Source organism: Patiria miniata, unplaced genomic scaffold (assembly GCF_015706575.1).
Source record: "Patiria miniata isolate m_02_andy unplaced genomic scaffold, ASM1570657v1 HiC_scaffold_28, whole genome shotgun sequence".
NCBI lineage: Eukaryota > Metazoa > Echinodermata > Asteroidea > Valvatida > Asterinidae > Patiria > Patiria miniata.
The window spans coordinates 5,265,738-5,292,944 of NW_024037067.1; the positions used below are offsets into that span (position 1 = coordinate 5,265,738).

At 41.6% G+C, this 27,207-nt stretch overlaps 1 protein-coding gene across 1 annotated transcript; it reads right to left on the reverse strand.

Moving 5' to 3' along the window:
• Nucleotides 1–17,434: 17,434 nt before the first annotated feature.
• Nucleotides 17,435–26,466, reverse strand: LOC119734670 (galanin receptor type 1-like). The gene is made up of 2 exons (XM_038208194.1): nucleotides 25,738–26,466; nucleotides 17,435–19,508 (listed from the first exon to the last, which is right to left on the reverse strand). The coding sequence occupies exons 1-2, from the start codon at nucleotides 26,283–26,285 to the stop codon at nucleotides 18,794–18,796; spliced, it is 1,263 nt and encodes a 420-aa protein (XP_038064122.1). The 5' UTR covers nucleotides 26,286–26,466; the 3' UTR covers nucleotides 17,435–18,793.
• Between the last annotated feature and the right edge of the window lie 741 nt (nucleotides 26,467–27,207).

Sequence of the window (27,207 nt, forward strand, 5' to 3'; positions counted from 1 at the left end):
ATAACACCTCAGTATAAAAGTAAAAAATATTCAACAAAGTCATTTTGAAGGCCCGTCTTTAAAAAAAAAAAAAAAAAGGTGGATTGTATACATCATTGTTTGCCTAACCAGGGTTGTTAGTAAAGATATTGTGTATGTTGACGGTTGGACGAAACAGGTTTTAGGGTCATTGTATTTAAATGGTGATATTCTTTGAACGGATTGAGCAATGTCAGTATTTTTTTTCATCTAATAGTATAGCTTATGAAATAGGCTTTCCAGTCATTATTATGACTTTTTTTTACTCACCCTGTGTGCAGTTTATCAATGCTGATGGCAAATTCAGGCTTAAGTTCACCGTTTTAATCCAAAATCTTTTTGTATTGACGAGTTATTCCTAATGTTAGCTGCGGCAACGCTTGACATAACCTGAGGTAAACTAGGCCGAAAATTACCTGCGTTGAGTTGGTCACATTATTGACGCAAAGGGAGGTGTGAGGTCCATGAATACTGTATGCTTCCAACTGTAAGAACGAGCTGATATATGCACATCAAAATCGTGCCTCGATGGATGAATCGATTTGTTTGCATGTTACCTTAAGGTTCTGGCCCCTGGTACACTCAAATTAAACCAAAACTGTCCAATGATTTTCATTACACTTGAAATTCCCAGAAAACTGTGTTTCAATACGAAATTCATTCCGTGTCCCCTTGCATTCGTTGTATATAATAAAGTGTGAATTGCGGCCGGCCTACTTGAAACCGCTAGGCCTATGTACATGTACTTGAGTAACAACCTCTTGTCTTTTTATGTTTGCGGCCACTTCCCGCGACTGTCCGCATGGTGTCCGGATATTGAAAAGTGTCGCATGACACGCAATGTTTCAACGTGTCAACCTATTTTTCCCCTCAAATTGCAAAGCGTCCGGGGAAAAACACTCGAGCTGTTGCAGTACCATTATTAGCATGTGCACATTATCACTGTTTCTACATGGAGGCTCCGGTGTATGAATTTGTCTGGGTAAAAGTATATATCTAAGCCTGTGAAGTGTGTGTTCCTGGGTAGGCGTTACATTCACTGTGTGGACTTCCGAACAAAAGAGGTCCACATAAACCAGGTAGAGGAGACGTTGTGTGGACTTGGGCAAGTCCACACAGTGTTTCCCAATTTCTGAAAACAGGTTTAGAGGCTTTTTGGGGTTAGGTTTATCTGTGGCAAAGTGAAGAGAAGCACCAAAGGGAATCATAGAAAAAAATTGGGTTGAAAGTGTTCACACAGTGAGAGTAAAATGAGAGCTTTTTCTTAACTACACGAATGCAGGGGAATGTCCTCACTAGGTATGTAACGTAAACATGTGTGTCTCGGTGTATGTAACTGTGTTCCTAAACCCTCAAGGAGTTGGGATAGGAAATACTAAAATTTCAACCTTCAGTGTTGGGGTAAGGTAAGTCTGTCACAAGCCAATGACCCAACCCACCAGGCCGGCGTTTATCTCCGGTTTCTTGGCACGACATAACATTTCTATTCTCCCTGGATGGGATACCAGTCCATCGCAGGTTACTCCCCAACTAATGCCGGTACCCATTCATGTACTCCTGGATGGAGAGGTAGAGAGGCAAGTCGGGCTGAAGTGACTTGCCCAAGGACACAACATTATACCTAATGACCAGCAACTGGATTCGAACCCCTGACCCTCTGATCATGAGTCTCGAACCCTAGGCCACACTCCCCACCACCAAAGTGTGGGGGTACACTCGGTGGTTTTACAGACCGACTTCCGGAGTCTCACTCTCAAATATTCACTTTAGTGAATGGGGTACCCGCAAGGTGAGTCAAATGACCCGAATTCACTCTACAAAGTCCCTGGTTAGCCTAGATTGACCCGGAATCTGAGTTCTGTTTCAGGGTAAAATTGACATCTTTTGGGGGGTCTATATCAGTATGACACTTTTGTCAAGGTTTCCGGTTCGAAATGACCCAGAAAATGAGACAGAGAAGTGTCTTTTTGACGTTTTAGAGTGAATGATCTAACTTTCCCAACTACGCCATGTTCGTCCAAGCGCGTCAAATCAGGCCTGACCATTTTTGGTCAATTTTCCGGGGACAGATTTACGCAAAATAGACGCGCATGCGCATCGATCGAGACAAAGCCCGTGTTCCGAAAACTTTTGTCAAGAGTGCATTTACTGACACGACGGCATGGCATTTGGTCAAGTAGTCAATTATTTTTGGTAAAATATTTTGGTCAATTTTCAGGGACAGACAGACAGACAGCCTGACCGACCGACAGACCGACCGACCACCAGGTGACATGTAGAAACTCCTACCAGAACTTAACATGCCAAGTATGTTGATCCATGGTCATCAAGCGAGCTAGACCCAAGTCACCCCAAGAGTATAGAATTACCTTTATTACACAAAAACACCTGCAATTAGAGGCGCATTTATTCCTCCATGCTGATGCAAAAAGCCAAACCAATTTGAAATCCTGGCCAGCTTGGATTGGATTTTTTTTGTTTCGTTCTGTTTACTTTTATAGATTGCTTTTTGTATCTTGTGATTTGGCCGAATAAATAATAATACATGTAATAATAAGTATTACCCTGGATTGGACATTTGGGAGACATCCCCGTAGACTTGTGCACAATTTTTTTCAAACTTAAATGTGCCCTAATCCAATATTCCCTTGTCCTTTTCCCTCGAATTTCGGTACGTTTACTAATTAGACCACGAGCCACAATAATAAATTAATTGCGACAACAAAATTGTGCCTCGAAAGGGGACTGTGACATTAGGGAGACATGAAAATGTCTCCCTAATGACCGATGTCTCCCATCGTGCGAAGAAATTACAATTACGTGTCTCCTGAGTGGTACCTTTACACGTACAATAATAATAAAGCCATCAAAATAATAAATAATCTCCCTTGTTTTCCTCTTCTTTGTCTAACAGCCAGGGAGAAACGCCAGTTGATGTAATTATCCTAAGATTGGGATGATATTGATGATGGGGATTATGACGGTGGTGAGGATGCCGATAATCATGAAAATAAATATCCCATATGAGTAGGAGAGCATCAAGCATGCAGCAACATGTCGACGGGGCACATTGAAAAATGGTGTTTGGACGTCTCGTCTACAAGACTAATGAAGGTCAGAGGTTAAACAAAATTAAGTGTTGGAGGCATGGGATAACTTGCTTTTCATGCATTTTTTTGTTTCCAATAATAACATCACTCACAATCCAAAGAAGAATGTTGCAAACTGGAAAAAAAAAACCTTTTGATCAAGAAACACGATTTCGTCAGAACTTTTGAATTCCAACGAACGGTCAGTTGACTGATCGTTGGAAAATGCCTACAATCCTATTTCTTATAAATAACAGCAAGCTAGACGGAATAATTTCATGGTGTTTACTAGTACAAGTACGATCTTTAATCCAATTAAGCTTTTCGATATTTAAATGCATACGACCCTTTGTGCCTTTAACGCCACGATTGTTTAGTGAAAAGTATTTTAAGGTTCTTTAATTACAAGAGAAAGGGTCACTACGTGCAGTGTTATGCAGTGTGGGAGAAAGAACAAACGATAGTTGAAAACAGGCAAGAAGCCTTGGCTGGTATTAAAATTCCAAATGATACCCAGGTCCCATGTAGTCTATGTAATATATATTGCGAAAGCCATGGTCCATGATATGTGAGCAGCACCCGGTTTCACGAAGCGCTGCGACGCGTCGCAACTCGAGTTACGACGTGTAACACGTCGCAACTCGCGACGCGTCGTATCTTCCATTTCACGAAAGTTGCGATGTGTTGAACGCGTCGTAAGTTCCTTGACAACGGCTTTAAACACGTCGCAAGTTAAGACGTGTCTTGTGGTCGTCGCAAAATAAGAAGAGTAATTTCTAAGTCAGTTTGATGCCATGAACATTACATTAACGAGATTATAATACCGAGGCAATGTGTGAAAAGTTGTCAATAGAAAATTCATTGAATAATTATGAATTAGACCGGAATATTAGAATTGAAATTTCAAAGTAGCTATACAGTCCAATGAGAGTTTGTTTTCCTTCAAAATTGCATCGCACGGCCGCCATTTTGGTTTACGTTTTAACAAATTTCGAGCTGAGATCCAACGACTCTTTGTTGAATATCAGACGACTATTTACTGTACGCTGACTAAATACATAAAACAGTCACCGAGTACACCTACGACGCGTCGCACTTACGACGTGTTTCGTGAAATAAGTAAGTTACGAAGAGTTTGATGAAATCGGGTGCAGATTCGCTGATTATTTAGGCAAGACAACCGCCTCTTGACCTCTAGATTTTGACCAATCAGCGGGCGTTTTCTATATCGGGTCTTCGGTCATTCACCCGTTGCGCGTCATAGACAATGGATAAAAAAAAACTTGTGCCACGCGCTCTGTATCATGTTACGCGATATGCGCCCGGCTGTTATTGTATCACAAAACACTGCATTCGAATTGACCAATCAAACCATTTAGTCCTGATTTGCGAATGAAATGTCGTCACGATTTAGTAAAGTAGACTCCGATTGGCTGGCGCGCGGCTTGCATATATCTGCATGTCTAGACATATCAGGCGTTATACAGGAGATTTGACTCCGTGGATAACGGGTGATACTCAGACTAGGTCCCATGAGGCACGCTGAAAAAAAAATCTTGTGTTGGATGTTCAAAACCAGGAATATAACTATGCACGCACACAAAGTGGTCTTTCAGTTTACAGTGCAACCAAACGTGACAGCTACTACATGGCTAGACTTGAGGACCAGTTACTAGACACTCGTGTTTTGTCTGTAGGCGCCCCCACCAATATCTAATAGCACGGCCCATAGTGTATCACCTTTATGATCGTGCTGGGTTTGAGACGTCGAGTCGACGCACATGATGCATATTGGGGTCGAGAATGCACAAACTTTCCCCGCATGTAAATGCCATACCGCAGGCTACACGTGGCTTGTGCGGTAATTGACCATATCGCAACGCGAGACGGGCGAACTTGAAAGCCGGGCCACTATACCGACTTGATTTCATGTCTACTGCATGGCCAATACAATTACATGGGGGCAAAAAAAAAAAAAAAAACCAGAACAATAACTACAACAAAACATATGCTAACTAATACAATAAACTTTAACTTTGAAAGATAATTACTCGTCGCTTGATCAGTGACATAGCTGGATTGGGCGGACCATCATATCTGCTTTGACAAAAGTTGCAATGTACCTTTTTCTCCCTCGTTGTATACCTGTGAATGTTAACATACTCGTGTTTTTTTTTTATGAGGTGGGGATTTATCTAGTCGTATTAACATCGCAGGGATCATTTTTGTACATGCATTATTATGACACCGTCTTTTGTGTCGGTAGTGATGCTTTCTGCGCCCTTTCATTTTTCTCCCTTGTTCTCTATCTTTCCTCGTGGAACCAATACTTAATAGAACACAAGGTCCACACATCTTGTGTTTAAAATGTAACATCAGTTGAATTTCTTTAGGGCAAACTGTCTTTTGCAAAGTACACGGTCGCCTTTCTTTTGGATATGACGTCAGCATTAATCTGTTTTTCATGTTTCTGATCGCCTTTTTAACTTTTCTTCCAAAAGCCTCTTACATCGGATGATTCGGAGTAAAGCCCTGCAGTGCAATGTCCGTTGAAAAACATTTTGCTTTTCTTCAAAAAAACTAATACAACGTCTTGACTCTCCTTGATTTGAATAAAATAGTCTGTGTCTCCGGGCCCTATTGTCCAATTTCCAATTTCCTCTCTTGATTTGATACTCTGAGGTTCCATCAGGAATAATGCTTTATGAAATATTAATGCATAGTTCCCTGTCGGCAATAACTTTCGTAGTGTTGAAAGTAATAAATGACCTTTTCCTGCATGCGCGTGTTCCGTTATTGTTGTTAAGGCCTATACCGGCCGTTCGTCTTACCACCACCCACATTGCTCATATAAAGAAGGAACTTCAAAGGAAGGCGTAAAAGTTTCCCGTTTGATCTCGTAACATATCAGATTTTGATCGAGTTCCCGATCGCTTTGGTGCTCATCCACTCTGCAGCAATAAAGCCGTCATCTTTTTCCGTGACTCGTTACCGACACTTTTTTTTGTATACCAGTTGGAAAAGGAGTTCTGACCCTCAGCGTTTGATGAAAACGGAAAAAGGGCAATGTATAAGGGCCGGGGGTAAGGCTGCAGTTTACCAACGATAATTACCTAAAATGTTATCGAGTAAGTTTGCTACGAAACAGTCCACCGTTACCAAAACTGAAACACTACAGACTAGCAATCCTGAGTATACCTTTGATTCGAATACTCAACGATTAAACTTTCGCCCATTTAAACTGTCCTCACTTTCTTCTAAGTGGATGCCCACCTGTCATTTGTAATTATGACGTTGTCAGCATTCATTTTGCTATTAATTTTCAAGTACTTCTAATCCTTTCGCCGTACAGCCCCTTACCGCGGTAGGCCGGCGCACACCTTTCCGACTTTAACCGGTTCACCGGATCATCGGTTAATCGTACAGAGACCCATCTGACCTTCAATCGAGCTACCGGATGAAATCAAACACGTTTCTTTTCGAATCCGATTCCACCGGATCCGATGTCACCGGAAAGGTATGCAGGCAGCACTCCGATTTCACCGGACGCAATGTGCATGTGAACCAATCAAATTCACAAAGGAAGTCACATGATTCAAAATTGACGGCTGCCATTTTGTCATCATGTGACTGGTTATCATTGTGACTGATCATCATGTGACCGATTAGAGAACAGACTCGGGTATGTGTGCGGGTAATGCTGTGGTCTAACCGCAACGGTGAAAAAAAAAACTGTACCGGTGATGATGGATGATCCGGTGAACCGGTAAAATCAAAAAGGTGTGCGCCGGGCCTAAGCCTTTTACTCGGGAGACGTTCATTATTTAAGAAAAAATGTAGCACGTCTCGTAATGTCACTCTCTATATTCACTTGATTTGGATGGGTACATTCCCAAGCGAGTCGCTTATCAAATTTTCCAATTTCAATATTCATGTGTAATCATTGTGATTTTCCTCCTGGAATTCTCATCTTGCCATTTCTTGCCATAATGACATTTTAATGTGTTTTCCGTCCGTAATATGATTTCTGCAAACATCATTTGTGGGTATCAGCTGTCCTGATGATTGCCAGCCACATGTACTTTTCTCATTGTACTGAGATAGTTAATGCAATAAAAAGAAAATGTCTCAAGGAATCTCCCATGTACTTCTTCAATTTCCACCGAGACCTCGATTCTTGTAATTTATCAGATTTAATCCACATGTTGATCAAGTTACTCATCCTTTTTTGGCGCTAATGACCCGATTGTAAAGCTCAAAATCTATCTTTCAATGGGTTGACACGTCTGGTACTCCCGAAGCAAGCAAATGCATTTCATGTGACGCATTATCGATGTGTGCAGTTGGAAAGTCTTGAAGTCCATGTGGTTATGGTATTTTGCAAAAGTTTTTGCTTTAGTGGAATATATGATTTTTACATTTTTTATACGCACAACTCTACAAGACAAGAGTTGGTGTTGTTTTATTCAAAACCATTTGTGGCGGTCATTCTGAAGATCATGCCACCAAAGATGAGGTTTTGAAAAATAGCATCAAGTGTAATATGTCGAGAAGGGAGTAAAATAATATGCAAAAAAAAATAGGCCTACCCCTTGGTTCCAACAGTGGAGCAAAATCATATACCAATTTCAGATTTACAACATATTATTATTACCCTATGGATAAGAAAAACACGATTGCATATTGCACCTAAAAGTGAAATAGTGCTTTCTTAAAATCTGTTAATTTGTTTTTGTTGTTTCAAGTCCTTATTGCTGAGATTGATTGTGCCTTCTGTGGTTTCTGTGGTTTCAACGAACGAGTTTTGTAGTATTATTGCACTTCATTGCAAAATAAATGTAACGAACCACACTTTTCTTTATTGGTGAGGTGCTGTTGGGGTTTGTAGGATTATTTTTTTATAACCCATTTCGTGTAGGATGGGATGGAGCAAAAACTGTAGTTTCCTTTCGAATCTACAAAATACTTTAAATTAAGATATCTCCCGCATATTTGATTCCTGTTGGTCTCGTTCAAATGACGTCATTTCCTACAGACCATCCACGTGCATCGGCATTTTGAGCGTCAACTTGCATAACGCGCATCGACTGCGTCGTATTTCGAACACATTTCGAGCAACACGCGTGCGTGTTTGGAACATTTTCAACACTGCGCAATGCGTGCTTGATTGCGTAAAATACGCAGTTGCAGTCCTCCTACGAGCTTTACTTTAATAATTACGCTAAGTATCCATGGCAACTTTTGCGCAAAAGTGACAATTTTCGTTTTCACGAAGTAACACTCAAGTTCCATTCACCATTGCAATGCATGGCGCGCACTCTGCTCATAAGTGAGCAAAAACGTTTTCACGAAGTAACACTCTTCCTGTAATAAGTTGTATGAGCGCGCGCGCGCTGACCTGAAGTTGTACTTTCCTCGTGTTAAATACAATAGCGAGTGTTACTTCGTGAAAAAGAAAATTAACAGTTTCGCAGCCTTTTCGGTTTCACGAACTAACACTCATTTTCTTTCTCTTATTTCTTGTTTATTTAATACACAAACGGGTGAAAAACAGCAGATTTAATAAATTCAATTCATCAAGTGTCCACAACGAGAAACCCAACTGAAAATACTCTGTCGTTTTGACGCAAAGTGTTGTTTTAGGAGGCGTTCAACTTTAGCTGCTGGTTTCTCCGATTGCTAGTAGTTGGGTGTTACTTCGTGGTGTCGGTGACGATTTGCCTCGGGTTCAAAGCAATAGAACACGAGGGAGTGTTTACCTCTTTGTTTCCCGCCTCATGTACTAACTTCGCACAACCCGGATCCTGTTTCTCTACTTTGTCTTGCACAACCACGTCGTAAACTACTTGTAATTGTTTGACTGCTCGATTTCAAGTGGTTTCATAGAGAGAATACCAGAGACTGAACGCCTATCACCTTTCGCCACATCAGTCCTGTTGCAGACACACGATTGTTTGGGAAGCCATTAAGCGAATGTACTCATCAGCCAGTCTAGGTTTTGCCTTTCCAAGTGCGATGCCGAGATTACATTAGATGTGCCTCCTCATCAAGTGTCAAGTATGCAGGGCTATGTTTGTTTTTGTGTCGTGTGCAGTGCTGCGTTATGCCGTGCGTTGTGAACGCATGTTTGTCAGAAAAGATCTCCATGAGAGACGTCCGGTCCTATGCTTGGTGAAGTGTTTTTGTTGTATTAAGGGAGTTGCGGAGCAGGTTTGGGGTGTCTTCCCGTGATCATACATTTACCAAGTCGGACCATATAACAAGTTGGACTGACTCATGGTTTGGTCAACATTATGGACCCCTATACATTTATGGCTGTTTTTACACAATCTTGTACTTTCTGGACACTCTTCAGGTTTCAGCCATAGTCTTATTGAACAACTAAGCATTGGACAATGTTGGAACAGTAACTTTAAGGTTTTGAGTTGTCGGCTGATGCATAGATACAGGTACTGAGTAAGAAAGTATGTTCTGTGTTGTACTTGTTATAATTGTGCTAAGTCTCTTGCATAGTCTGGCTGTATTAAGACGTTAGTTCGGGCCGACCGCTAGCAATATCTGAGGATTGTGGCTACTGAGACGCACTGGATCTGGGTGTATAGGAATGTTCCTTTACATACTTTATATTTCATCAGTGGACAGTCGACACTTATCAGTGTCAGTCAGCACTTGTTAGCTCATCAATGTCACCAACTCGTGTGTAAATGGGAGCTATTTTAGGATGATATGCTCATGTCTCTATAGGCCTATATGCCGTATGATGTAAAATAAAAGTGTCAAATTAATGAATCAATTAATTAATTAATTAATTAATTAATTAATTAGCGGACGGTTAATAAAGGACAAAGAGGTCGTATGTCCCCCTTCCTGTGTACATGAACTAACAGTGTGAGAAGTTTCAACTCTCCGGGTTACCATATGGCGAGGAGTATATTAAAGCGGACAGAGAGTGACATGGAACTCGCTTATTAGTATCCAGTTCGTAAGTGTGACGTCACTTCAGTTTAAACCACGCCTACTGCACATTAATTATATAGCATTGGAACAATGGACCGATCCATAAAGCACCACCCCATGGTGTTCTGACCAATCACAGCCGTGATTTATGTCTGAATTGTGTGCACGTGCGTATGATGCGCGCGGAAGGAAAGGAGCACGTATAAATTTGCCCACGTGCGCAGTGGGCGGAGCTTACTGGATGGTCCATTGGAACCGGAAGAAGTGCAAAGTTGTGTGTTTAGCCAATGGACGCTAGTAATTAGTGGTAGGTGCGCGTGTATGACGAAGTCACTTACGAACCAGATATGCAGATATGACTCAAATTGAAAAGGCGTAGGAATAGCCAGGAATGGCCAATCTGGACGCTTTGGAATTGTTTGTTATTTTATTCCGGACAGATTTGTTTGCCATAGCTTTATCAAGAAGTTGACGCTTCTCATGATGTTTCTCATCATTTAGGCTACACGGCTACGAGTTGTACTCACACATTACAGTAACTTGTTTTTCTCCACCAATTGATAGCTGTGTCTAATACACGTTAACTGTACGTTGTTTACCCTTTAGCTTGCCATCCCTTTAGCTAAGCATGAAAGCGATAGTAAGTTGACTACAAGTAAACTTAGTCAGTCAAAAATAGGCAATTATTATTAATTATGAATCTAATATTTCCTTCTTCAATGGAAACATGTTTAGGCCTACAGTGTAATAACGCGTTTCCTTTATCTGCTGGACTTAAGTTCCAACAATTTCCGTTCCCTGCCCATTAGGCTAATTGTTTGATTCCAAGATTGCAGGAGTCCGCTATGGGAGGCGAACAAAGAGTCACAGAATTTCGCACAGATAATGGCCGAATCATAGTGGTCATCGAACCTAGTCTAACGGATGATGGATTGATTGTGGACGCATATTTTTTTTCCCGTGTGCCTTTTAGCAAAATGCATTTCGACTTTTCTTTGTGATTTTGTGGCGGTGTTATTTTTTTTACCTCCGCCAAGGAGGTAATGTTTTCATCGGATGTGGTTAGTTGGTTGGTTGGTTTGTCTGTTAACAAGATAACTCAAAAAGTTATGGCCGGATTTGCATGATTTTTTTTAGGGGTGGTGGTCTTTGGTACAAGTACAAATTGATTAGATTTTGGAAGTGATCCGGATCTGGGTCTGGATCAGGATTTTTTAAAGGATTCTTCACCGTTTTATGCGAGTATAATTATTTTGGGTGTACTGACAATATGGCGGGGAATTGTTTTGCCTTGGCGGAGGTTTGCGCTCTCCGAGTGCTTTCTAGTTTGTGTGAGTTTGTTTCTGCATCCAATAGGGAACGTTGAACAATAAAGGATAATAGGGTCCCCAATTCCCGAGAGGTCCCCAATTTGGATTCGTGTACAAAACATATGGGAGGTCTTCCTAAAAAGTTAAGAGTATAAACAAAAGAGGGACAATAGGGGGTCCCCGATTGCAGGAAAATACACACTTGGGTGTATTTTCTACTTCTTTCGTCATGCAAAATATGATTAGTGACTGTACTAGGATGCAGAAAAAAAAATACTGTTCCCCTAGGTTGATACACATATCTTTTGTTATCTGTAACCTCACGGCCAGCGAAGCCAAGTCCAGCAGGGAGCCAGTCCCGTGAGAGTGTTGTGATTGGTCGTCTCAGTGGTTCGACAAGGGACCAAAAAAAATGCCGACCAAAAAAAAAGGTTACCAGTGAAAATGTCACACTATTTGCATTGCTTGTGACTGGTTCACAGCCGGTTTCTGAAATTGTGACCAGATAAGAGGTTTGGATACACTGAACTTTAGGAAAATGGCCAATAGTTTTGGATCCGAATCGCTAAATGCCGATGGTTCTATGGGGTATCAAATTCAAAGTGTTACATAGAACCTGCTTCCTGTGCCTCACAATAAGGACATTCATGTGTCTGGGTGCTGCAAGAAGCGTCAAGAAGAACACGGAGTGATACGTCTTTGAAGTGACTGTTTTATTTTATTTTTTTCTCATGTACAGTGCTGAAGAAGTCGAAATCATTACGTAAATACAAATTGATATATCAGCATGAAGATAATATGCTCATACATTCTCGAAAAGTGATATGTTAATACATTCTCGCCACAACATATTCTTATTACGCATGACCCCGGTAATACCCGTTTTTGATTTAACACACAGTGTGTTTGAGATATTCAGACACTTGGTGGCAGCAGATGTAACCGACCCTGAATAACCGACCCTAGTGCGCATGCGCACAATAACTGTCAAGCATCAAGGACTGATTATATCTGCTTCGCCTGCATCAGATTCCCCTATATAGTAAACATTAATAACTGAATTCCGTGCGTAAAAGACCTGTGAACATCAGAAATAATTCAATGATAAACACAAAAATTTAATACTTCATAATACGGAGCCGAGATATTTTCTTTAATAGATATAGATATTTATGCCATTAACAGTTATATACACATGCACTTAGAAAAACAAAATACAAGTTTTGACGCCATATCTCCTTTGGTATCGTAAGATAATTGTAAAGATTACTTGTTTGTATTTCACTTTTGAATATTGCATATATAACTTTTTTTTAATTTTCGTTATATCCCGGCTATTGCACTCCTTTTTGTATAAACAATCATCGCGCACACGATAACCATTCAATGGAATTATCAAGAATACGTGCAAACAGTACTTAAAGTGCAGGATAAAGGTGCAGAAATTAAGCATTTGCGTTTAGAGCTTCACTTGCAAAGCAAAAATTAGATTTAAATGAAATAGTCGAAGTTGTATACCAGGTTGACTACAGCTGTACCAGTCTGGTGCAAGTCTGACTGATATCTACTCAACTCCGACTATAGTTTTACAGAGTCTTTATTATAGTACTTCATACAGATTTTATATCAAAGGGCATCACAATATGCACATGAAATAGTGTAGCTCAACATCTTAAAAATCTGATAATCGTACAACTTTCAATATATATGAATTGTACTTAAATTTGAGATCCGATATCCCTTTACGTTGCTATGTTGACATTTGTTTGAAAAAATGGCAGCTTTTTCATTTGCGTGGCAGTGTTGAGTTTGTATTCAACGGGTAACAAATAGAAATACTCCAACAATTTGACTGCTTGCAGTCAGTAACAACCACGCTGTAAGGAATTATTAACAATAAAGAATAAAGAAAAGTGCTCATGCAATTCAACAATACCAAAACATTGATCAGAGTGGACACAATTATCACGTCTTTAATATTTGAAAGTATCTTAACAATTTCGAAAATAAAACCCAGGCATTCAGAATTTTTGATGCTGGATCGTGAACAGTTCGCAAGTATGCCATTAATAGACTCGTTCCCTTTTCATGTCGTATATAACTTCAAACGAAATATATTAAACGATTTATATATGCCACTATTGACAAAAAAAATACAAGGGTAGATTGTTTATGGGGAACACGGTCATTCATCACGCTTATCATCGCAGGATGGCGCTCGGGAAAGCATCAAGATAATATGTGTGTTTTTTTGTTCGTTTGTTTATGGTGTAAATCGAGGACACACACGTGCAACATCATCGGTGAATCGAGGACAGGAACCAATTCGGGGACGACCTCGATTAGAAAACGTGTACAAAGCCAATGAGAGCTGTACAAACAAAGGAAAAGGGGAGAGGAACAAAAGAAAATCCTCGATTTACACCATAAACAAACGTGTCTGTGTGTTTGTGTGTAATTCGCTGACTTAAGATGGAAAGCTCTATTACACGCGTTCAAGGCACTTGAGAAAAAGCGCACACTTACGAAAGTCCCCGTACAGTAACATACACATTGTATAATGCATTAGCAGATTGATTGGTAACCCGCATGAACTGAACAAAATGATTGATAGACCCATAAGAAACAGGCAATACTCGGAAGGCAGCACTTTGCTGTACGTTTATATTTGCACATACCTGTTTGTAGCAATAGGCTAATATTTCTTCGAGGGATACTGTGATATGAAAGGGCAACGCGCAAGCTGTCAATAATATATCATTCCAAGAAGTATAGCAGAGTTTCTTTGACAAAACTTTATGTCTTCAAACTGCTACCTCAACAAACGCTAGGATTGTATATCCGCTATGAGTACTCTAGCGTTTGACCATACTCAAAATCCATATCTTGTTGCAATTCCCACTTGGACAGACTTTCCCGTTTGACTGTCCTTTTCTAAAGAAGACGCCCTCGGTTGTATGCATTCCTCCGTCAGTCACACCTCTCAGGCCTATTCCTTGTGACCACATCTCAGATCACATGCCCAGCAAAAACAGGAAGCAAGGCTGTATAGCTTACTCGGTTGCTCGCCTATTGGAGAGTTATTGAAAAAAATATTCCCTTTTAAGGGGGTCGTTGACTCCTTTCTACTCCTGAGAAAGTCATTTACAACATGTATTTCGGCGCATTTCCATAAGCGTTTCAGATCTTGTTTGTTTCTGTTGCTTAGTAAGCCCTATTACAAACGCATACCTGACGCTGACGGAGTGCAAGCCTCTGTAATGGTAAGGCACATTTTGCTGATATACCCTTGTTCGTTCATTGACCTTTCATCGTGCCCTATTATATACTCTTATCTCCTAACTTCGTTCCGAAAGAGAATCCTCTTCAATCTCGTCCACGCGTCCACGTCTTTCAAGGAGTAAATTCTAAAAGCCACAGAAACACACTCCCAACCCTTCTCTCGACCTCTCTGAATTGTTTTTCTTCCGAGTGAACTTTTCACTCAACAGCCTTTGCATCCTTCGTGATCGGACTTCGGCTCTATTCACGGCCCCTATAGCATTGTAATTTCCGTATACTCTCGCGTCCGATGTGAACTTACTAAACATTGGCAGGTGTATAACTACGGACGCGCTTGTTTGGAAGTTCCTAATAGACCCTTTGCACTGCCGCCATCGTGGAGGTGCGTGCTTTTGTTCAATAGGGATATGCAAGAGTAGAAATTGTGTGCGTTCATTGTAAAATGAATTCACAAAACCATACACACCTTAAAGATGGCTACAGAATGCAAGCGATCTATATCGTGCCGATCTATAGCAGTATCAATGGTTTATCAGAAATTTGGCTCATTCTTTCGGCTTCAAAAATGTTCATGTTTTTTTTCTCCTTCTTATACAAATATTTCTTAAATATGATATTAAAAGTCCAGCTAAGCCGTATAGAGCACGCACACGTTGAAGCCACTGGTGAACTTCCGCATGTTACTTAAGCTTGCACGCTCGACAAGTTAGAAGTCAACAAACACTATGAGAAATATGATAATTATTAGTTTGGACATTATTTTATCCCATATTCCAAATAACCAAGCCCGAGGTAGCACAGACTCTGATTAAGTGACTCCCAATTTTGCCATGTATTTCCTTTTTCTTTTCTTTTTAACAAAATAACGGGGTTTTTTTTCAAAATAACGACTACGTTTATCTTTGTTTTGAATTTTGACCAAGAATATAGTTTAAAGTCATTTTCATAAGGCAGTAGTATAAACAACTAATACATGTAGTATACTTTAATTGATGTTTCGTGCGCGGCGTTTTGCTTTCCGAATGGATACATTATTATCGTAAAACAGCTGCTGATAAAAATTCTAGCATGCGTGCGTGAAGTGTTTCTTACTATATAAGTGCATCAAAATATTCTTTTTATATTAATATAGTGCAGACACAATGATATTCACTATTTGTAACTAGGATAAATGTGCGCGCAGTAAACATGACAAGAAATAAACGAGCACGAAATGTACACAATTTGCAGCGCCAGATTGTTGTCTTTGTTGTTGATTACTTCTTGCGTCATGCCAGAAAAAAATTCAATAGTGAAGGTGGAGAAGGGACGATCCCTAGGTCTCTATGGTCTGCCCGTATTTGCCGGGAGCGTATCGTACTGATTAACCGCTCGAGGTGGTTGAATTTTATTACTCCGTAATCAGCACTTTGGTCGGGATTACTGACTCCGTTCTGCCCGGAGCTCTCCTTGCAACAACACCATTCGGTCGACTAAGTCGTGCGCTATTAAAGCACCAAGGGACGCTTTTTCCCCGTCGAGTTGAACGATTTTCGGAGTTTTTTCTTACTCATAATTTGCTGCATCTCTTCAGGGTTGCACTTGATTAGCGCTGAATTTGACTTGTTTTGCCTCGCAACACTATCCGGCAGTTCGATGTCATTAGATCGGATCGATGCTTAATTTCAATTGCAATACCGACCGGAGCGATCATCTCCGGTCTATCTTCGATTCAACCCAAAGTCTGGCGACAATTCAAAGTCTGGAGACAATTTTTCTCAATTTGTCCTCTTATACTCCATCATTAATCACTATGCCACATCTTTTTGTACCTCTCTCTGTTTCAATTTGTATTAATTTTGTTTCCTTTACTTATCTAAACTCCACTTTCCCTAACTCTTATCTGCTCCCATTCTGTCGTCGTCATTATCATATATTTGCCTTGCCCATCTTTCCAGTTTCTCTCTCACACCCTTCCAGCATCCTATCAGCCACCCTTCTCTCGCACTCAGCTTCCGTCCAATAATTCGCCGATTTGACTCGTTAGTATCTCTCGCCACGTCCCATCCGGTTTTACCCTAGTCAGTCCATTATCTTCTTTCGAGTGTGCTTCTTTGCCGTGGTCATGGTTTGCCGTGCCATATAGAGCACGGCATCTCCCTAATAACAATGACAACGTGTATACGCAAATATCTTGAGTCCCCTGTCGTGACCTGCGTCATCATGATACCACACGTAAAAACCGCTTATGTTGTCTTTTACTTTTTAAAATATTTTTACGTGGTAATTTTTTTTTAAGTAACATTACTGTATCACAGTGCAGTGTGGTGCCTTGTAAGATTTCATGTACCTATTAAAGATAACTGCGGTCGGCATTGGTCGAAGTTGTCATGGAAACCTAATGCCTGATAGGCAGCTTTTGTACATATCTCTTTTCCCTTTCTCATTTTCCTCTCGTGGGATAAATACTGTATTTTATTTCTTATTTGCAGTTTAAAGAAACCACGCACAAAACGATGTCAGTCGCTTATTTACACAATGAGCGGTTCCCATTTCATCTGATCATAAGGAAAACAATTCCTTCATAGTTTGACGATAGACAGTAGTCCCAGGGCGTTACACAGGAGTCATGGAATAGACCGATCCATTAAGCCCCGCCCAGTGGTATTTTGACCAATCACAGTCGTGATAAATGTCCGACAGTCCCAGACCGTTACACAGGAGTCATGGAATAGACTGATCCATTAAGCCCCGCCCAGTGGTATTTTGACCAATCACAGTCGTGATAAATGTCCGACATGCGTCCACACAATAATGTCCGACATTCGTGCACGTGCACGTGCCATTGGAGAGGCGCACGTGATGTTGCCCACGTGCGCAGTGGGCGGGGCCTAACGGATCGCTCTATTACTGACCCTACTTGACCCGTTAATAATGAGGTGGGGACCGACCTCATGAAGGAATGACCGCTCTACCTGAACCGAGGAATTTTTCGAGGCGAGTATAGCCGTGTGCATCGCTAACTGCTTTGAGGTAAACAAGATTTATGTTAATGGTGAGGTCCTCACTACAGTCCTATGATTCCATTAAAATGAGGTGGGGACCTCATGAAGGAACAACCGCTCTACCTGAACCGAGGAATCTTTTGAGGCAAGTAGCCGTGTGCATCGCTAACTGCTTTGAGGTAAACATGATTTATGTTAAATGGTGAGGTCCTCACTACAGAAGACCAAACTTCTTAAATCGAGGACCTGTTGATTTCACCTCGAGTTGGCACCTCGCATCATTAAGGGAAAACACTTGCTCCACACACTGAGCATTAAGCTTTTGAGGTAAATGGCTCTGTGCAGAAGACCGGGACTTTTTTGTTAGCAGTTCTCATGTTAAAGGCGACATTCTCACTACATGAGGTGACGAGGCTTATTGAAACGAGGACCTGCCAAGTAAGACCTGAAGGTAAAGACCCATTACAATAAGACTAGCATCGCACTTCATACATAATGGGACACCCTAAACAGGATCTGAGGACCAACTTGGACCTCATTACATGAGGAGACCAAGCTTCTTGAAACGAGGACCTGCTCAGTAGGACCTGGATGTTAGGACCAGCTAGGATAAGGCTAGTATTTTACTTCATAAATGGAGGAGCCCTATACAAGTACATGATCTTAGGACCAAGGACCTCACAACATGAGGAGACCAAGCTTCTTGAAACGAGGACCTGCTGAATAGGACCTGGATGTTAAGACCCGGTACAATAAGGCTAGTATCTCAAATCATAAATGGAGAAGGCATATTGTACATGATCATAGTACCGAGAACACATTTAAAGCTATCTCTAGATTTGAACTTATTACTGCACAAACGTTGGACGTCAAGTTTATAGTGTCCGGCTATAAGAAATGTACCACATCACCTTATTATTGATGTAAGGAACACATCTTCCAGAAGTAAGTATCTTGTGTCCTTTGGGTGCTGCAGACATCAGTCTAGTGTGCTGGTAGATGTTCTGCGTAGGGTCTAGGAATCACAGAACCTCGGGCTATAAGCTCTCTCGGTGCTTGAAATGTTTGAAGTTGTTTTGAATGTTGAGTCATACGACCGTTGACACTACTACTACTGCACCACATTGTGAGAGACTGCATCCACAGTCAGCAATTAAGCCCTTGTTAGGACAGACGTGAAGGACCGCTGGTTTCCTGACGTCGCAGAGATCCTGGCGCTCTCATCCAGACCTCCCGCGATCTCCTTGAATCCCACCTCGATAGGCGTGAAGATCTTCTTGCGGCACGTTATCTTGCTCAAACACGAGCAGGACTTCCTCAGGTTTGCCCTGAAATTCTGGCTGAAGAAGGAGTACAGCAGCGGATTGAGACAGGAATTGATATATATCGCCAGTCGGCAGAAGATGCCCATATAGAACAGCACAGTGTCGCTCGGGGCGACGGACGGCGTGCAGAGGAGGTACATGAAGATGTGCCAGGGCAACATGCACACGGCGAAGGCGATGACTAGGACGTGAACCATGCGCGCCACCTTACGGCGCGAGGTCTGCTGGCGTTGGAGCCCGGCCGCCAGGGCCGATTCCCCGCTCTCGGACCTGGTGAACTGGGCGCTGCGTTGGAGGGTCCGGGCCATGCGGAGGTAGCACACGGACACCACGATCGCCGGGATGCAGTAGAAGAAGGCGAAGTTGCTGCCTTTGAAGGCTCGCATGGCCTCGTAGTTGGGCCAGTACTCCAAGCAGACGGTGGTATGCTGCTGGGGCGTCATGGGGACGGTATAGGCATCTGCAACCACAGCAGCCGGCGATTGACTTGCCAGAGCCACCACCCAAATCACCAGAATCATCACAACAGCGTGTGCCTTGCTTCTGTAGTGAACAGATCAGACAACAACAATATCCTTGTTATGCAAACATTCATAATTAGTAATCCTTCCATAACTTTTACTCTCACGCAACTCAAAAACTACCCATTACAAACATAGCCCTTATTCTGAATCCTGGCAACTCCAAATGTATTTTATTTAACGAACCGGACTTCTTAACCATGTTTCGTTGTACAGAGAACAACCACGGTGAAGGGAAGATGGACACGGATTTCCGTTGTATTACGAAATTTCAAAGACCGCGCCGCGGCTCAAAAAATTAGCTTCAACAACTCTCTTCATAATTGTTTTTTTTGGTACCCACTGCTATATTCGGACCAGCCATAAGCGCCAGTCGACCCCAGCAAGCTCAGTGGTCGTGTATAAAGACGTCTGCACTAGTAAGCAGGATTTGTGGGTCCGAACCCCACCCGAGTGAGCTTGCGAACGTTTTTTCGCAAGTCCTCGGAAAACACTGAGTATACAGTGTTGAATAAAAATACGTCGGTTAAGGGGGCCGGGAGGGAATTAAGTTAACATTCACCCGACGCAAACTCCATTTTATAAATAGTTTGATTGTATTTGTATTAGACAGAGGACGAGCTATGTCGGTGTCCTGAGAAGAGATGCCGGGGCGGAGACCACAACAGAGTTGGCTGCCTGCATAAAGGATAGGGAAGATTGGAGACGCCGAAGGGGATCCCGCCTGCGGGCGACATGATATTAGTGGCAGTGACGCATCAACAATCTCATGTGCATGTTAGGGTAAAACTGAAAATTTTGAAGGCATGTTTGATTTAAAGGCAGAATTTTCTGTTTACTTTGGCTCAGCATCACTGGGTAGGAAAGACAAGCACAGGGAGAGGACGTATAAGGAGATGAAAGGCTTGATACCAGAGAAGGGATGTCACATCACAGCTGCCTGGACTGAGCACCTATGTTCATCGCGATTATCACGCGCGTTGACGATGCAGTTCTAGCACAATAAAGGGAGAGTAGATCATTTGCAGCTATCCAAAAAGTAACTGTCGAAGTTGTTGTTGAAAAACTTAGTTGGTTTAAAGATAGTAATGGCACTAGACTCCCTGTGAATTGTTCTTCTGGTATGCTGTCGTCAAGTGACGCATTTTGGGGAATTTCCGTTTGTAGTTGATTTGTAATTCGGCGAATCCGTGAGTGGGTACGGGCAAGCATTGACACGACGCAACGCTATTATTCGTCAGTTCAGTGCGTGACATCGCGTAGCTGCAATCGGCTGAGTGAGAACGTGTCCCGGACGCTGATTTCGGGCGCAATTTTCAAAACATGACTCGGCAACTTTTAAATTTAAACCGAGATCCTAGAATATTGTTTTCTCGGAATATACACCATTCACAGAGCTGAAAGTTCATCAGATTAGTTAAGCACCAGTCTGTAGATTTTGAGCACTTTTCTTGCTTCAAACGAAGAAAATGATGACAATGATCTACCCAATACCTTTAATATATTGCATGCATCCTTGGGTGTGTTTTTTTTATCCAACCCGATTCGATTCATGTCCTGCCCGATGCCCAGAGAGGGATCACAACTATCTCCCTGCATGCCTATGGGAAATTTTACCGCAAGTATTGATCAAGAGGCGGCTCTTACTACATTGAGAATCCTGGATATAGAAATGCAACACTCACACGTGGTCAATCAAGCCACAAATGCTTCCGATTTTTTACAACTACGTGTATGCCATCTGTGGTCCCGCGTGGTTTGAGATATAGGCCTATACCCCTGAAGACGATCAGAGAATTACTTTCTGAAACGTTGAGTATCGGGTAGACGTTTCCCGAATTGATCTCCCTTTGTACAATTTCCGTGCTTTTATTGGAATAATTCTGAAGTTTCGGAAAATATAGGTTAGCTAGACTGTAAATGCTTATTAATTAATTAATAAATAATTTATTGTATTTTTCCGGCCGAAATTGGCGGGCGTCAGTAAGAAAGGCCTATACAGATGTTGAGTTTTTTTTTAATGTGGATAAGCAGTATTCTTGAACACAATTTTATTTCCATTGACCTAACCAGAGTTTCTGTTGATTTTCAAGTGACGTGGTTACTCGCTCTGAAATGCATTATAAGAGCATGATAAACAGCTTCTTTTTCTTTCTTTTTTCATAGAAAAAAAAATGGTTTTCATGTAGTATATATGGACATTTGGCAATTACTTTTCAAGACATCTTTTATGAAAGGAATAGAAGATTGTTTAGGTCGTGCTTTTTGCTTCCCAACAATCTTGTAACAATTGTAAGTTTTCTTTGTATCTTGGCTGGTCAGAGATTGCGAGCCCAGAGTCCTCTGAATGACCGAATGTCGCTTGTGAGCCGGGCAGTTTTATCGTATAGGATTACCCCATAACGCCAACGAATGGGCTAAGTCCGGCCCATTGGGTGTAGACCAGATGCATGAAAATACTTCCAGTGAATAGCCGTTCTGAATCAATCGAATACATTTTTGGGCCCTCTGGGAATACCTTTACTACGCTAGCTTCAGTAGCTTGTCTTGTTTTAAAGGGGGGGGGGTATATTGAGGGTGGCCTCTTGGACCTTAAAGAGGAAACACAGATTTCGAGATTTTACAGATAGGTCATGATATCTGAATACTTCCATCATGGCAAGATTTCAGAAGCACGTATGAGCAAGTTCGATGACCGATTGAATACTTCCATGGCAAGATTTCAGAAGCACGTATGAGCAAGTTTCATGACCGATTGAATACTCCCATGGCAAGATTTCAGAAGCACGTATGAGCAAGTTTGATGACCGATTGCGATCCATCGGTGGCGCCTCACATTACTGAAATGAATGTTAGGCATTTCCGGACTCGGTCAGTTCAGGCTTCATGTTACGGCGAGAATGACATGTTCTTTTTTTTTTTTTGTATGATACAGAATACAACACAAGCTCGTAATGTTTGTCGGACGAGAGCCGCAAAGTACTTGGGGGAGTCATTGAGGGTCCTTGGCGCTGGCTTACTTGGTGTTTTCGATTACGCAGCTGGTTTTCTGGGACATTCTTGTTGACCTGTATTGAAACCCACTTGAAAAACATGTACAAGTGGTGCAAAAAGAAGGAAACCCACTTTTGACAGCAATTTTCACCTACTTGTTAAGCATATTTCAAAAGTTCAATTTAATGGTATTAAATTGTTGATCTTTAAACAAAATTGACGAAAAAATTATTGCAAATGCATATTTTGTCTCTGAGATATGGTAGATATGGTGTGTCAAACCTGTTTGTCCACGGACGACTTTATTCCATCCGCTTGACTGAGCTCCAAAATTAGCATAATAATACTATTCTTGCGATTTTTGTTAAAGATTTTTTTTTTCACCATGTATGTTTGAAGAGCTATACTTCACTACATTATAAAAAAAAAACCATTTCAAATGAGTTCAGTAAGTGGGTAAAAATTCCTGTCAAAAGTGGGTTTCCTTCTTTTTGTACCACCCTGTATTTCCTTCTTTAGCTTCTGACACGATATTTTCTTCTTGTCTCCTCCCCCCCCCCAAAAAAAAAAATTATCAAAAGACTTGCGAAGCTTGATTCATGTACAGCATTGTATGGCACTGGTTATGCACAGCACTGAACCCTCCGTGATTATTAAAATGACGTCGGTGAAAAGCCAAAACTAAATTTCAAATATTTGACCTTGGCGAAGAATTCAATCGCAAGTCTGAGTTCTCATGCATGTCGTTTTCAAGGGCGGATCCAGAACACAATTTTTGGGGGGCCAAAAAAAATTTGGTCCCCCCAAAAAGTGGGTCCCCAAAAAAATACGGCGTGGGGTTCGGGGCCCGCTTAAGGGCCCCGAAATTTTTTTGGATTCTAGATGCTCTGTGGTGCGATCTGAGGCAATTTCTGACCACTTTAACCAATGTTTTTTTGAGGAAAAGATGGTGGTGTACTCATTGCCTGCCTTTATTGCGATGTCACATAAAAAAAGAAAAAAATTGGTTTCGTTTTTTTGGGGGGGGGGCCATGGCCCCCTTTGGCCCCCCCCCCCCCCCCTGGATCCGCCCTTGGTCGTTTTACGTATTGCAATTTTGTTTCTGTTATCATCCATATAGCAGCATTTCCTCAATTTGCAACCCGTCTATATCGTTCCAAGTAAGAACGAATTGGATTTTGTTGCCGTTGTTATTCGGATCTGTTTTGTGACGTCTGTTCGTGTGGTTGTTTTTTTTTTCAACTCCAATTTTCTTTCGATCTAATCGAGACTATCCCACGATTAATCTATACCCACTCCTGTTTACGTGAATCTACGGACCTGCTTCAAGCCAAAAACACGTATGCGGACCCAATCGAACTTGTCGTGAGTCAAAATCCTTACACAAACACCATTTTCCCTCGAAGATAACAATCTGTGTTTCCTTCATTAAAAAACACCGAAATTCTTAAGATTGCCTTTGTTTCGAATAATATATTAATGTATTGTTAACCGACAATATATTCGGTTGTCGTAACTATTTTCGGGATAATAGCTTTGACTGAAAATTCAAGGGCTAAAATGCACAGGGTGCACCTTTAAATTAGAAGGATAAAAGCAACTCGATGCCCCCGGATGGAATCTTGGTACGAGGGGAACATGCACTACTGACGCAACGGGTCTAATTTAGAGGTGGAAGCACTTTTGCGTGTTACTATCAATCCCGCAAGATAAATAGTACTTCGGCAATGCAGCAAAGTCAACGTAACAAACAGGTATCAAAATACGCTCGACCAAGTTGGGCATGAAATTGTCACGTAGGCCTACGTTAGCCAGTGCTTGTTTGTTTGTTCGTTTGTTTATTTGTTTGTTGTTGTTTTTTGTACTTCACCTAATTTTAACCACGCATGCTTCCATTCCAAAATTGAAACTTGGCGCGTTTAAAGTTGGTGTATACTTCTTTTTGGGTGTGGCATCTTCAAAAAATAGATTTTCAAATTGAATTGATATTTTTTTTGGCAATACATTAGTTATGGGCTTTCCAATGAGACATCGAACGAAAAACATTGGCCCATGACAAGTGATCAACAAATTAATTTCAACTTGTGAATTAAGAGCGGAACGCTCCTAATTCGTTCTGAATATAGTGTGCGTAATTTCTGAACTGGATCGCGCTACTTAAAACCAATTTTTAAAACTGTATAAAGGCCTGCAAAAACAAACAACCATATGTATTTGTTACAGGACATTATATTCCTTTAAATTTCGTTCGGAAAAGAAAATCGAAATTTAAAAAAACAGGTATAGGCCTATACCAACTTAAAAACCCTGACTTTTGGTGTTGGTCTTTTGTGGGTATAATGTGATACCTCCCTCACTTTTAAAGCAAATGAACTAATCTTGTTATACTTGGAACGTTAAAAAGGCATATAGCCTCATTTGCCTTTCATGCTATTTTGTTCGTTTCCAATAATAACACCACTCAAAAATCCAACGAAGAATGTTCAGAACCTAAACCTGTTGAAGTTCCAGCTTAGTCGGCATTACACTTCTTCGAGAAAACAGTGAAAAACATGCACAAACTGTTGATCACGAAACATGATTTTGTCCCTATAGCACTCTTTATTTCCAAATATCAGTCAGTGATCGTTGGAAACCACCTACATTTCGTGATTTCTTCTAAATGACAGCAAGCCAGACGGAATAATTCCACGGTGTGTTTAGTACCAGTACGATCTTTAATCCAAGTATAAGCTTTTTTGATAATTCGGTAGGTTACTTTTGGGATGAATGCAAATGATCCTATACAGGCTGGTCCCGAAAAAAAATTAAAAACACGGAACCTCATACTTCCACTACCCTGAGACTCAGACCACATGGAGAATCTTTTTAGAAGAAAAATGAAACCGAGATCGCCCGATTCGGTCCAGTAGTTTTTTGCTGCAGAGCCTTTTTTGTGTGAAGGATACTTCTTTCATGTGGGTATTATTAGATAACAATCCCCCTATGAATTACATTCAATGTAAGTCAAATTCCCGGGTGCGGTGTAGTGATTCATCGGGACAAATTATGACCCCACCTTGCTTCACAAAATAGGCTTTAGAACAAAAACTACCGGACCGAATCGGGCGATCTTGGTTTCGTTTCTCTTCTAAAAAGATTCTTCATGCATTGGTAGCTCTGGTTTGAGTCTCAGTGTAGAAAGTAGGAGGTAGGAGGTTCCGTTTTTGGGGACCACCCTATATAAGCCTTTAAAATGTGTGAGCTTTAATTGTTACCTGTTGCTTCGGCAGCTGACTGGGCGCATGACGGCATTGTACCGGTTGACTGCCAGGGCCACCAGACTCAATATGCTGACCGTCATATTCACGTACACCAAGTAGATGCTGAGCTTGCACATGACCGGGCCCAGGTGCCACATGGTCCTGGACGACAAGAAGTACGAGTTCAACTTGATGGGCACATTGAACAGCAAAAAGGCAAAGTCCACCACGGCCAGATTCAGCAGGAATATGTTGATGTTGGACTTGCAGGTCCCTTTGCGCGCCAACACGAAGATGACAACGGCGTTGGCCGGCATGCCGATGAGAAGCACGGCGGAGAACAGCACGATGGGGACCCAGACGTCCATCCCCTGCTGTTGAAACATGCCGCCGTGGTTGAGGTAGTAGATCGACGAGTAAGCGGAGTACGAACTACTGTAGTCGGCGTCTCCTACTGACATACTGGAGTTGAGCGAACCGTTGCCTGCCTCTGTCTCCACTTTCCCAGCGGACACCGTGGCCAGAAGCCCCGCGACCTCTGCCGCACTTGGCAGCGTCATCATCTCCGGGCAGTATCTATATCGGATGCCTCCCGGCCCCCAAAAAGAGGGAGTTCGTATCGCGGCGTCCTCAAAGCAACTCCCAGAGTGGCTCTTGCCTCTTCTGAAATAAAAATGAAGTGAACATAGGGTATTGTTCTTGAAATTATTCAGTAGGTGTCACCGCACGTCGCCTCCGTTTACCATACGCAGAATTCCTAATTTGCTACAATACATTGATAGCGTAAAAAAAAACAAGTCAATACGTGACGTCACCTCGCGCGCTGGAGTCCTCGACTCCTTCGTGGGGGTTAGACCCTGTGACATTTTGTGCCTGTTATATTGTTTTTATCAACCTGTTGAAAAACACACAAAAGGAAATGACATTTAAACAAAAACAAAAACGTACTCCCATTGGTGGCATACCAATTTCCAGCATAACTTTTACAAAAAAAAGACCAAACAAAAGGTGACCAAATACTTAACATTATAAATAACACGTGTGCTGCGGCAATTTTTGAGACGACTAATGTAGGCGTTCTTATATCAGTATTTCCAAGCGCGAAGCTAAATGGAACTTTTATATCCTGTCTTGCTAGGATACTGTAGTTTCATTGGTCTAGAACGGACACGTGTCCGGTCTATAAAAAAAAATGTTCACTTCATACACCGCGTTGCATAATTGCGGGCGCGTAAAGAGTGTCTGAAACTAGTGAAAGAGTGAAGAAAAAAATGTAATGTTGTAGTCACGTGTTTATCACAAACCGCTATCCGGTTCGTTAGTGTGACGTCATCTCAACTTAACCACGCGTACCTCATACGATGTAGCATAGCACGAATTGAGCCGGAAGTTAACGCAACTCTAGTGTTTAGCCAATGGACGCTAGTAATCAGTGGTGCGCGCGAGTGTATGACGCTTTTACTCAAAGATATAGAACTTAAACTT

Excerpts from the sequence above, each read along its gene's own strand:
- LOC119734670 (XM_038208194.1), bottom strand. The coding sequence starts at position 26,285 with ATGATGACGCTGCCAAGTGCGGCAGAGGTCGCGGGGCTTCTGGCCACG. Across the intron at positions 19,509-25,737 it reads GTCAGCTGCCGAAGCAACAG|AAGCAAGGCACACGCTGTTG; the intron begins GTAACAATTAAA and ends TGTTCACTACAG.